This window comes from Rhinichthys klamathensis, unplaced genomic scaffold, assembly GCF_029890125.1.
Source record: "Rhinichthys klamathensis goyatoka isolate OS25496 unplaced genomic scaffold, OSU_Roscu_1.1 h1tg000294l_1, whole genome shotgun sequence".
NCBI lineage: Eukaryota > Metazoa > Chordata > Actinopteri > Cypriniformes > Leuciscidae > Rhinichthys > Rhinichthys klamathensis.
The window spans coordinates 192,374-205,000 of record NW_026606813.1 but is presented as its reverse complement, the minus strand read 5'-3'; the positions used below and the strand labels follow the sequence as shown (position 1 = coordinate 205,000).

Below are 12,627 nucleotides of genomic sequence, written 5' to 3'. Positions count from 1 at the left end.
ATATACTGAGGCTAATATATCATGAATCAGGTTTTTCATTATTGATAAGCTCCTGAAATGTCAGACGGTCTATAAAATACAATCTGTTGATGCATTAATGTTTACCTTAAACTTGTCCACCTCAGTCTTAGAGCATGTGGCATGATATGACAGCACCTATGGAAAACACACACACACACACACAAATTAATCAAGGTTAATATTTTATGCATTTCTATATTTTATGTTTATAATATATACATGACAAGATACAAACATCCCAGAGATCATAGAGAGTTGAATTGCATTAACCCTGGCAATACAACATGTCACTGCTGCATCGCTCGCTCTGATTGGCTGCTGAGAGTCATGTGAGCGCAATGATATGAACATCCATTCATAACATACTGACAGTCTGATTCTCAATTCTCAAAAGGTTACAGGTTATGCAATATTAATTTCAGCTCCGCTATAGTCTGTTGATGATCTGTTACAAATTAATTTACTGACAATCTGTAATCCTTATGAATACGGTCATATTTATCACAGAAGCCAGTCCTGCATTCCTCTGGAGAGTGAGAAGAGCTTGGAGAAGTTAATTAATGCTCACACACACACACACACTCGCTGCTCAGCCGCTGTAATGTAGTTACACAGCTAATAAACACAGCGTCCCCACTTCCGCTGCTTCATTTTCACACTCATTGCTCCGTGGTTGTGGTGTCGTGAGGAAAGATGTCACTATGTCTTCCCGTTTGCCTTTAAAGGGTGTGTGTGTGTTAATGCGTGATGCGTGAAATGAAATCATCACTTTTTGATCAGCAATGTGTGTTTATGGTGGGGTTCATCACTCGGAGACCACCATGATTCTGCTTTGCACTGTTAAATTTCATACAAAACGTTTATTACAGATTATATTATATTATCATCAGCGTGATGATTAGTGAAAAGTTGAATTGAAAAATGAACATTAATGTCAGAATTTCTTAATTTTTGGTTTGTCATCACGAAATGGAAGTTTTTTTTTTCTTCTACAGTGACATATACTGTGTCTGAGTGGCTTCTCGAACAGGGAAAATGACTTGATTTTGTTGATTTGAGTTTTATTCGTATTAAATAACATTAACAAATATAAATGAATACTTTAACCCTCTGGGGTCCTTCATTTCAGGGTCACACTCAGGGTCTTCGGGACCAAATGGTCCGGAAGGGTTTGATTCATATTTATTAAAAGAAAATCATATTATTTTTTTTTACTTGTTTTTTATAATTTTTTTTCTTTTATTTTTTGGTGTTTTGAGAAAATTTTATGATTTATAATTAATATTTATGCAATAATTATGACCCATTTTTTCCCATTCAATATAATATAATTTTTTTATAAATATGTATTTTTTTTTTTTTTTTTTTTAAAGCTGTATTTCATTTTAGAGTCAAGCCTAGGCCTCATGAAAACAATTTTTGAAATGAGATGGATGCCATCTGCTGGACACACTGAGCATTTTTATCACGCAATAGCACATTTTTACCACTAGTGGATTTACAGCTCTCTGTAGAAAGGGTTCAGAATTCTTGTGAGTTTTGCACATCTTTGACAATTTTTTTCAGGTTGTTGATTTTAAAATATAATAACAGATTCTCAAAGACTATTTTTGTCTTGTTTTTTGTTTGTTTGTTTGTTTGGTTTAAATGGTAATTTGAAGTGCCAGTTTTACTTTATAATACAGATTATTATAAATATATAATACAGTGTGTGTGTGTGTGTGTGTGTGTGTGTGTGTGTGTGTGTGTATGTGTGTGTGTCTGTTTTGCACTCTTGATGTTTTAGAGATTCACCCCTTCACTGTTGAGTCCTTTTTTCTGCATCCTGGCTGATTTGTAGATTGTATGCAAAAAAAAAAAATCTGACAATTTCCCATTCATTTCCTATGGGGGTCATTTTTGACCAAAGAGCAGAAGTGTGACGACCACTTAGCATGCTTGGATCATGACCTCAATATTTTTTGTTTGTTCACATACCTAATACCATAAAAGTCACCTAGTTTCGTAACATTCCGATGAAGCTGTGATTTTTAAAAATTCAAAACATATTTATGTAATCTGAATTTATTGGTGTGTTTGTGTATAAAAGTGTGTGTGTGTGTGTGTGTGTGTGTGGATGTGTCTGTTTTGCACTCTTGATGTTTTATAGATTCACCCCTTCACTGTTGTGTGCTTTTTTTCTGGATCGTGGCTGATTTGTTGATTGTACGCACAAAACAACTCTGTATTGTCACATTTTTGTCAATTTCCCATTCATTTCCTATGGCGGGTCCATTTGGACCCGAAGACCCTGAGTGTGACCATTTTTTTTACAACCACTTAGACTATTCAAATCCTGTCCCCAATTTTTTTGGGTGTTCATATACCAAGTACCAACAAAGTCACCAAATTTCGGACCATTCCGATGAAGCTATGATTTTACACATTTTTTTATTTAAATTCTTCGGGTCCATTTGGTCCAAAGAACCAATATATTGTTCATTGTTAGATATTGTTAGTTAATGCATTAACCAACTATTAGGACCTTATTAACTTAAAACACACATATTAAAACACACACACAGACACACACACACACACACACACACACACATGCACACACACATACACACAAATGCACACACAAATGCACACATACACACACACACACACACACACACACAGATACAGACACAAACACACACACACACACACACTCACATACAGACACACACACACACACACACACAGTGACTGTCACGACTTTCTGAGAATAATAATAATCAAAACCCTATAGACCAGATGAGAGTTGTTCGATTGAAGTCGGTCGATTGAAGCTTTAAAGGCGTCCCACTGTTTCATTGTTCCATTAAAGGGCTCATATTCTGCTCTTTTATAGCATGTTAAGTCAGCTTATATGTCAGTGCAGGTTTCTTGAAGCAACACAGTGATAATTTGGTTTGAATTGATCATTTTCTGCCCTCTCATTGAACAGGCTTGTTTTTGAGTGTGACATCACAATTATAAAAACAGATAAGTTTCAGTAAATGTTCTGAATAAACTGGAAACTAACATAGTTTGTTAGACTCTTATTTCAAAACAGCAAGGAAAATCCAGTTTTCCATGATATGATCACTTGGAGACGACTGCAGTGTGAGGCGGTTGAGTGTCAAACCTACTCTGAGTCACAAGTGAATACAGCTCATCCTTAAGCTCCGCCTCTAACAGGAACTAGGTCAATATTCCACTAATCACACGCTCACATCTTTGCATGTGTTAAATCATCCTCACCAGTCATATGTTTTTAATCCAACAACCCACCAATTACAAATGTTCCAACTAATCTGCCACCACTTTAGAAAAATCCTGCAAATCACAATTAAGTGTGTTTTGATGTGTGTGTGTTTTGGAGAGACATACATCCAAAGCGACAGACTGTTTGGCCCAGGACTTCTTCACTTGGTCATACATAATGGTGTTATTGATTCCCAGTCCACAGAATATCACAAATGCCTAAAGAGAGAAAAAGAGAACGTGAAGTCACACGCATGTACAACCAATTTAAACATCTGAAAGTGGTTTTTAAAACTTTGTTTCAGGAGTGTTTGTGTGAATCAGAGTTATTATAGTTACCATTTAAGTTATAATAACAAAACAATATGTAGCTAATACAAATGCTTTACTGATGCTGGGGATCAATTTATGAAGTTATATTACACATACACCTGTATATTGTATGGACAATATATATTATTGCAATATATAATACGCATTTTACTATTACATATAATATATACATATTATTCTAGCATTATTAAAGGTTTATTATTATTATTCCCAATACGTTCATGTGTTAGGCCTAACTGTACTCAAATATTATAAATAATACAATAATCATTGTCAATATTACATTGGAAATAATGTTCTATATATTATAAGATAAAACAATAAGTGAGCTGGGCTCCACACACACACACACACACAAATATCTGAGCCCACTTCAAAAAGCCAGGTTGGTGTGTAGTTTTTTTCCGATTCAATTTCTAATCCATAATATATTTTATATTCTTAGAAGGATGTGAGTTTATTTTGAGCATACATAGTAAAGCCATGATTCTCTCAAAACGCTCTGAGACCCTTACAATGAAGTGAAATATATATGTATATCGGAATAGCTTTAGCATGTTAATGCTAAATATGACAGTGTTAATGTATTTGGTCTTGGCGGGTTAGATCTGCTACTCACGCTGCTGCAGAGCACGTATGGACTTGCTATTACCAACAGATACACAGACATGCTGCTATTGAGCATGTTAGATATGTTGCAGCTGCATGCATAAGCGTACATAAATCCTGTAGCAGATCTAGACAGGTGGAGCTGGGGAGGTGGAGGGGTACATGTGCTGTAGGACCAGCTTACAGCGGACACCGAACATCTTTCACTTCACTGCAAGCGTCTCAGAGCGATTTGAGAGAATTATGACTTTTGTGTATCCTCCAAATGAACTCATGTTTGAAGGACAGCTAGCTACGCATTCATAAGGATATCTCACAGATGATTCATACCATACCTCAAACAGCCTCTGATCTAAATCATCAAACGGTTTCCCATCCAACCTGTTCAAGACCTGAGCCACACCTGCAACATACACACATGAAGACAGTCAGATTGCATGCTGTTTTTTACGACCCATATGAGGTTCTTTAATGCATTGCAGATGAAGGTTTCAATCTGTATTTTAGTGCAGGAGTCAGGAATCTCTTCCTTGCCGCACTTCTAATCTCTCTCTCTCTGTCTCTACATGGATAATTAAACAGTGTGCTGTGTTTTAGTATGTAATTAGAATGATTGTTCCTTTAAGTGCAAACCCTCCCCCTGTTCACACACCTATCGCCTCCCCCCATCCTCGCCGTCTCATTATAGTCAATCATAAATGTAGAGCTTGCATTGCAGGCTCTACCATAACCCTGCTCATAATTACAACATTTATATCACACAGAGAAGCCTGTTCGCCTGAAAGCCCACTGAAATGTGCCTGGCAATAAAAACATTTTAAGTAATCTAAAACCACAAGGGGTGTCCAGTCATCCTCACAAGTTATACGGTGTATTTAATTAATCTCTAAGCTGATTTTGGATGTTTCGGAATACCGCTCGCTCAGTGCATCTGCATAGCATATACTGAGTAATATTTTTAAGCATTAGGCAATGATAAATGTTCCAAACAGTAAATGTGTTGTAATATGACCTCTTTACATGCATGTGATACAGTGAGAGGTGACTAGTTATCATCTCATATCATAAAAATGCTTATTTTGCATGAAGGAAATTAAGAAATGTTGTTAGCAATGTAAAACCATAAAGAAAAAAACATTTTACTCTATGTATTCTACAGGACGTGATGCAGGACGCGTCAGGGATGATGACATCGCGGCGGGGTAACCCAACGTCACCGCCAACCCGACCCGTCATGCCTCCTCGAACGGGAGTCCCCACGACCTCTAATGTATCCTTTCCCACCTCTCTCACGTCTGCGAGAGGACATTCCCAGCACTGCTGGTGCGGAGGGGAGCCTGGACATTATCAGGATCAGTGTACCTCCATGGAGGTGGATATGCTGATCTGGGTCCCCGAGTGCCCGCAAAGGGCCCCCGATCGAGCTGGAAGGTATCAGATACCAGTAAGTATCAGGGGAAATACCTATCAGGCTTTGGTGGATTCGGGTTGTAACCCAACCTCTATCCATGAACGTCTGATGCAACCAGGGGCATGGGATATGAGCCACGTGGTGTGGGTGCGGTGTGTGCAACAGGGAAGTTCGGAAAAATCCTGTTGGCATCGTCACAATACAGTTAGGGGTTCAAAAGCATAGAATAGAGGTGTCAATTAATCCCCACCTCAGCCAACCTATATTTTTGGGGACAATTTGGCCTTTATTTTCGGATTATCTGAGGGGTATTTGCAAGGGTGGCACCTGCAAATCGAGAGCTGGGACGAGCGAATGGCTGGGGCCATGAGACCACGAGTGCAGCTGGGATGGGTGAGGTGAGGACTGCAATGGAGAAAAGGATAGTGTTCTTTTTCCTCTAGGACTTCCCTCTGGAGCAGCCCTGGGATAAACTCTATGAAATGCCTTTGAGAATATGTGGTCCATTGATGGGAACCTCGTCAAACCATAGCATTCTCTAATACCCCTATTTTGTGGTAATTAGTGACCGGTTATATCGCGTAATGCAGGACACGCAGATGTCCCTAAATAAGGTCCCCTTCTAAAGAATTGGCATTGACCTCGTCATGCCATTAGATCGGTCATCACGAAGGCATCGCTTTGCATTAGTCATCGTAGACTATGCAACTCGATACCCGGAGGCGGTGGCATCTCAGCAAAGAGTGTAGCGGATGCCCTCTTCCGAGTTATCTCCCGGGTGGGAATACCGAAAGAGATTCTCACCAACCAAGGCATGTCACGAAACACTCCATGAGCTTTACGAACTACAGTATAGGGACCCTTTATGGTAACATGGCAAGACGGAGATGTTGACTATGAGGTTGTGCGACCGAACAAAAGAGGGGATAAACAGATCTACCATCTCAACCTCCTAAAACCATGGAGGGAAGAGAACTCTGTTCAGTTGGCCACGATCACGAAAGAATGTGAGGAGCTTGGGCCGGAGGTGAATTTAAAACCCAACGCATTCAATCCCTTGTGGAGAGCACCTCCCGCCGTGCCAACTGGACGAGATTAAGTACAGCGTGAGTTCGCAGATGTGTTGTCACCTCTTATCGGCCGCACAAATCTTATAGAACACCACACTGAAACATATTCAGGAGTCGTGGTGCGTTCCCGACCCTATAGTTTTCCGGAATACAAAAAGAAAATTGTGAGGGATTAATTAGAGGTGATGCTCGAAATGGGTGTAATACAGAGTCACACAGTGAATGGTCCAGCCTAATAGTTTTAGTGCCTTAGACGGACGACTCGACCAGATTCTGTGTTGACTACCGCAAAGTAAATGCGGTCTCCAAGTTTGATGCTTATCCCATGCCTCTAGTTGATGAATTGCTCGACCGGTTAGGCACTGCTCGATTTGACTCAACACTGAATTTGAAGAAAGGGTATTGGCAAATCGCCTTAACAGCAATATCTTGAGAGAAAACGTCCTTTTCCACCCCGTTTAGTTAACAGCAATTTGTTACGCTTCTGTTCGGGTTGTTCGGGGCTCCCACCTCATGGACTGGGTCTTATGGCTGCACCAAGCGTATGCTGCCGCATACCTGTCACGGTTTCAATGTGTTTAGTTCTGTTTTGAGATCTTGTTTCCCCCGTCTTTTGTGATTTTTGGTTCAGTCCTGTTAGTTTTCCCGCTATGTCTGATTAGTAATTCCCTTCACCTGTGTTCTGTTAGTCATCCCATTAGTCCCTGTTCATTTAAGCCCTGTGCTTTCCCTCAGTGTTTGTTGGTCGTCGTCCGTGTATGGTTGTGTGTTTTGAAGTCCTGGAGTTCCTTTCCCTTTGTTCTTGTATGTTTATGGAAGTAAAGTTTGTAAATAAATACCTATATCGTAGATTCCGTGTCCTCGTCTTCAGCAGCCTACAGCAACCTGACAGAACGACCAACCATTACTAAAGAAGTAAGGAAACCGAAGATGACCGAGCGGGAGAGAGGACATCCATTTGCGGGGACCCGTTTGGCCATATTTCGTGGGACACGTGGAGGCCGCAGTGGAGGAGGTGGTCGAGTGGAAGCCCGACACCACTCTATATTCTGGCCTCTTTTCGACCCTGGGTTGGTGATGACCGAGCCTGAGCTTCCCTGCACGCCTGCCGAGCCTGAGCTTCCCTGCACAGTTAAGGTTAATTCCGAGTTTGATGACTTCACCGATATTCCTCCTCTCATCGGTCCCGAAGTGCCAGAGTTTCCTTCACCGCTGGTTCCGTCCAGCCCAGCCAAGCCCGCACCGCTGGTTCCGTCCAGCCCAGCCAAGCCCTCACCGCTGGTTCCGTCCAGCCCAGCCAAGCCTGCACCGCTGGTTCCGTCCAGCCAATCCGAGCCCGTCGCCTGCCCGCCAGAGCCTGAGCCCGTCGCCTGCCCGCCAGAGCCTGAGCCCGTCGCCTGCCCGCCAGAGCCTGAGCCCGTCGCCTGCCCGCCAGAGCCTGAGCCCGTCGCCTGCCCGCCAGAGCCTGAACCCGTCGCCTGCCCGCCAGAGCCTGAGCCCGTCGCCTGCCCGCCAGAGCCTGAGCCCGTCGCCTGCCCGCCAGAACCTGAGCCCGTCGCCTGCCCGCCAGAGCCAGAGCCCGCTGATCCTGCGCCAGAGCCCGCTGATCCTGCGCCAGAGCCCGCTGATCCTGCGCCAGAGCCCGCTGATCCTGCGCCAGAGCCCGCTGATCCTGCGCCAGAGCCCGCTGATCCTGCGCCAGAGCCCGCTGATCCTGCGCCAGAGCCCGCTGATCCTGCGCCAGAGCCCACTGATCCTGCGCCAGTCCTGTCCAGCCCAGAGTTTCCTTTGCCGCTGGTCCTGCTTAGTTCAAAGTCCTTTTCACTGCTGGTCCTGCCCAGCCCAAGACCCTCGTTGCTGCCGGATCCCCCCTGTCCTGTCAATTTTCCCATTAAAATTTTGGGGGGGCGCCCACCCGAAGGCTCTTCGCCGCCCTGGCCGCCTGAAGGGTCTTTACCACCGTGGCCGCCTGAGGGGTCTTCGCCGCCGTGGCCGCCTGAAGGGTCTTCACCACCCTGGCCGCCTAAAGGGTCTTCACCACCGTGGCCGTCCGAAGGGTCGTCACCGCCCTGGACGTCCGAGGGTCCGACAGCTCCGCCCTGGACGCCCGAGGGTCCGACAGCTCCGCCCTGGACGCCCGAGGGTCCGACAGCTCCGCCCTGGACGCCCGAGGGTCCGACAGCTCCGCCCTGGACGCCCGAGGGTCCGACAGCTCCACCCTGGACGCCCAAGGGTTCGTCTGCTCAGCACTGGCCACGCCCACGTCCAGCTCCGCCGTGGCCACGTCCACATCCAGCTCCGCCCTGGACGCCCGAGGGTCCGACAGTTCCGCCCGGGACGCCCGAGGGTCCGACAGCTCCGCCCTGGACGCCCGAGGGTCCGACAGCTCCGCCCTGGACGCCCGAGGGTCCGACAGCTCCGCCGTGGCCACGCCCACAGCCTGCACCGCCCTGGCCACGACCACAGCCCGCTCCGCCATGGCCACGTCCACAGCCGGTTCCACCCCGGTTCCCAAAGCTACCAGCTCCGCCCTGGAGGCTTCCCGTCCCTGCATCACCATGCCCTCGTCAGCCTCCAGGGCGCCCACCCTCCCACCCCTTTGGATGTTGTACGGCGCGAGGTCGCGCCTTCGGAGAGGGGGGGGTACTGTCACGGTTTCAATGTGTTTAGTTCTGTTTTGAGATCTTGTTTCCCCCGTCTTTTGTGATTTTTGGTTCAGTCCTGTTAGTTTTCCCGCTATGTCTGATTAGTAATTCCCTTCACCTGTGTTCTGTTAATCATCCCATTAGTCCCTGTTCATTTAAGCCCTGTGTTTTCCCTCAGTGTTTGTTGGTCGTCGTCCGTGTATGGTTGTGTGTTTTGAAGTCCTGGAGTTCCTTTCCCTTTGTTCTTGTATGTTTATGGAAGTAAAGTTTGTAAATAAATACCTATATCGTAGATTCCGTGTCCTCGTCTTCAGCAGCCTACAGCAACCTGACAATACCTTGATTAAATCATAATATACAGTAATGATTGGCAGCGGCATGTGCAACGCCTAAGAGCGGTCCTGACTTCTGAGGTCGCAGCAGGGCTCACAGTAAACCTGAAGAAGTGTGCAATTGGACAGGTGGAAGTATGGTATCTGTGTTCCACTTGGGTCACGGGCAGGCGTGGCCCCAAATTGACCAAACCACACCAAAATGGGAGTGATAACGTTTTTGGGGCTGACTGGCTATTTCAGGCAGTTTATACCTAACTATTCGGACGTCATCAACCCCCTGACTGATCTTACTAAAAAGAGAGCTTCAGACCCGACGGACGAAGCAGTGTCAACAGGCTTTCACCCAAGGGAAGGCTGCACTATGTGGTGGACCAGTATTGCATTCCCCTCTCCCTTTTGTCTTGCTGGCAGATGCATCGGACAGGGGGCTGGGAATGGCTGGCCATCAAGTAGGCGGTCCTCACTTTCCATTACTACCTGTTGGGATGGGCTTTCACTTTCTAGTTCGGACTATGCCCTGCTCCAATGGCTCCACCGCATGAAGGGTGCCAGCGCACGGATCACCCGTTGGTATCTGGCTTTGCAACCATTTGAATGCCAGGTGGTCCACAGGCCAGGGCTGCAGATAGCTGTCGCAGACTTCCCGGCATGATACTAGCATATATAGCATATACTGCTGTGGAAGAGGGGACATGGTTTGACAGCTGCTGCAGGTGGAGAGCAAGTGCGGGGGAATTGAATGGAAAGGAAAACGCCTCTGGTTAATGAGAACTAAGTGTTTGGACTTTGCAGTGAATCGAGAGACGGGTGAAAAGGAGCAGCGTGAGTGCAGAGAAGCGGCTGCCTTGGGAGTGAGCTGTGCACGTGGAAACCGTGTTAAAGAAGAGCTTTGTGTGCAGAAATCTGAGTTGCTGCTGAAATGCCCTCATACTATATTTTTGTTTGCTTAAGTGAAGTGTATGAATACATTACGTGAGCTGCTGCACAGCCATTCTCTTCCCCCTGTCTCCTTCATACCCACCACAACAAGTTAAGGCTTTGCCACAACTGCATACTATAAAAATAGTAGTATCCTGAATGCCATTCTGAACATATCTAAGAATTTCAAAAAGACTACAGTATACAGTATATAGATATAAGATATTTCCTTTTTGGACAGTGAAGTTTCACAGACCAGAGATTTAGATGATTTCTCTCCTCATAGTGCTGAAATTTCTCACACTAGCTTCAAGCTCAATTTGGGAAAAAGGAAAAAGATGAAGAAAGCAAGAGGAGAATATTTTGAATGAAGACATCCTTGACTCCTGCTTCTACTGGCTGTTTGTGCTCATAATGACTTTTGGTCCCTGGCAGAAACTTCCCACACACACACACACATCCACCCACGCACACACACACACACTGCGCTCTGCAACAGCACACACGCGCTGATCTGACACACAGATACATTTAAACAGACATTATCATACATACACATGTTTGTCCTCCACTTGCTCACACATAATTCAGTACAACACCGCAGAGCAGGGGACATCAACACATATATACTATATGTAGTGAAACAACAGTGGTTCATTGGATAACTTACCTATGATTTGGTGGTTACTGTTCCAGATAGGGACACACAGGACAGATCTAATATGGAAGCCAGAGAACTGATCCGCCTGAAAACAAACACTTGTCATCACATCAAAAAACACATGATCTGACAAGAAGCTTGTGAGGAGAAGCGAGCAAAAATATGAGATCGTCTGAAGACACAGTGTTATATAAATTTGTGCTGCTGGCATTTAGAAGACACACAAGAGCCGACAGAGGTCCAAGGTCTTATGCAGAGCAGAAGTCTCTCTCAACTTTAATCAGGCTCTTTAAAAGGAATATTCTGGGTTAAATACAACTGTAGCTCTTCCTGTAGCATCTGTAATCTATGGAAACTTGTTACCGCCACAGACTAAAACATTTTTAAAGATAATTGCTAGTGATGTAGTACTCGAGTCCGGTCTCGAGACCGATTTCTGCTTTCTCGGACTCGTCTCGGACTCGACCCTTCAAAGACTCGGTCTTGACTCGGACTCGACCCTTCAAAGACTCGGACTCGTCTCGGACTCGACCCTTCAAAGACTCGGTCTTGACTCGGTCTCGACCCTTCAAAGACTCGGTCTTGACTCGGTCTCGACCCTTCAAAGACTCGGTCTTGACTCGGACTCGACCCTTCAAAGACTCGGACTCGTCTCGGACTCGACCCTTCAAAGACTCGGTCTCGACCCTTCAAAGACTCGGTCTTGACTCGGACTCGACCCTTCAAAGACTCGGTCTTGACTCGGACTCGACCCTTCAAAGACTCGGTCTTGACTCGGACTCGACCCTTCAAAGACTCGGACTCGTCTCGGACTCGACCCTTCAAAGACTCGGACTCGTCTCGGACTCGACCCTTCAAAGACTCGGTCTTGACTCGGTCTCAACCCTTCAAAGACTCGGTCTTGACTCGGACTCGACCCTTCAAAGACTCGGTCTTGACTCGGACTCGACCCTTCAAAGACTCGGTCTTGACTCGGACTCGACCCTTCAAAGACTCGGTCTTGACTCGGACTCGACCCTTCAAAGACTCGGACTCGTCTCGGACTCGACCCTTCAAAGACTCGGACTCGTCTCGGACTCGACCCTTCAAAGACTCGGTCTTGACTCGGTCTCAACCCTTCAAAGACTCGGTCTTGACTCGGACTCGACCCTTCAAAGACTCGGTCTTGACTCGGACTCGACCCTTCAAAGACTCGGTCTTGACTCGGACTCGACCCTTCAAAGACTCGGTCTTGACTCGGACTCGACCCTTCAAAGACTCGGTCTTGACTCGGACTCGACCCTTCAAAGACTCGGTCTTGACTCGGTCTCGGACAACAGTGGGAGGAGAAGGACTCGTAATTTCAGACCGA

The 12,627-nt window shown here is 45.6% G+C and overlaps 1 protein-coding gene across 1 annotated transcript in view; it reads right to left on the bottom strand.

Annotated features, from left to right (window-relative positions):
* Nucleotides 1–12,627, bottom strand: part of pde11a (phosphodiesterase 11a) — a 95,964-nt gene that overhangs the window by 21,155 nt on the left and 62,182 nt on the right. The window contains exons 7-10 of the mRNA XM_056269917.1: nucleotides 11,286–11,361; nucleotides 4,572–4,639; nucleotides 3,421–3,513; nucleotides 106–156 (exon numbers count right to left, since the gene is read on the bottom strand). Coding sequence (XP_056125892.1) covers nucleotides 106–156; nucleotides 3,421–3,513; nucleotides 4,572–4,639; nucleotides 11,286–11,361 — 288 coding nt within the window. The remainder of the gene's footprint in view (nucleotides 1–105; nucleotides 157–3,420; nucleotides 3,514–4,571; nucleotides 4,640–11,285; nucleotides 11,362–12,627) is intronic.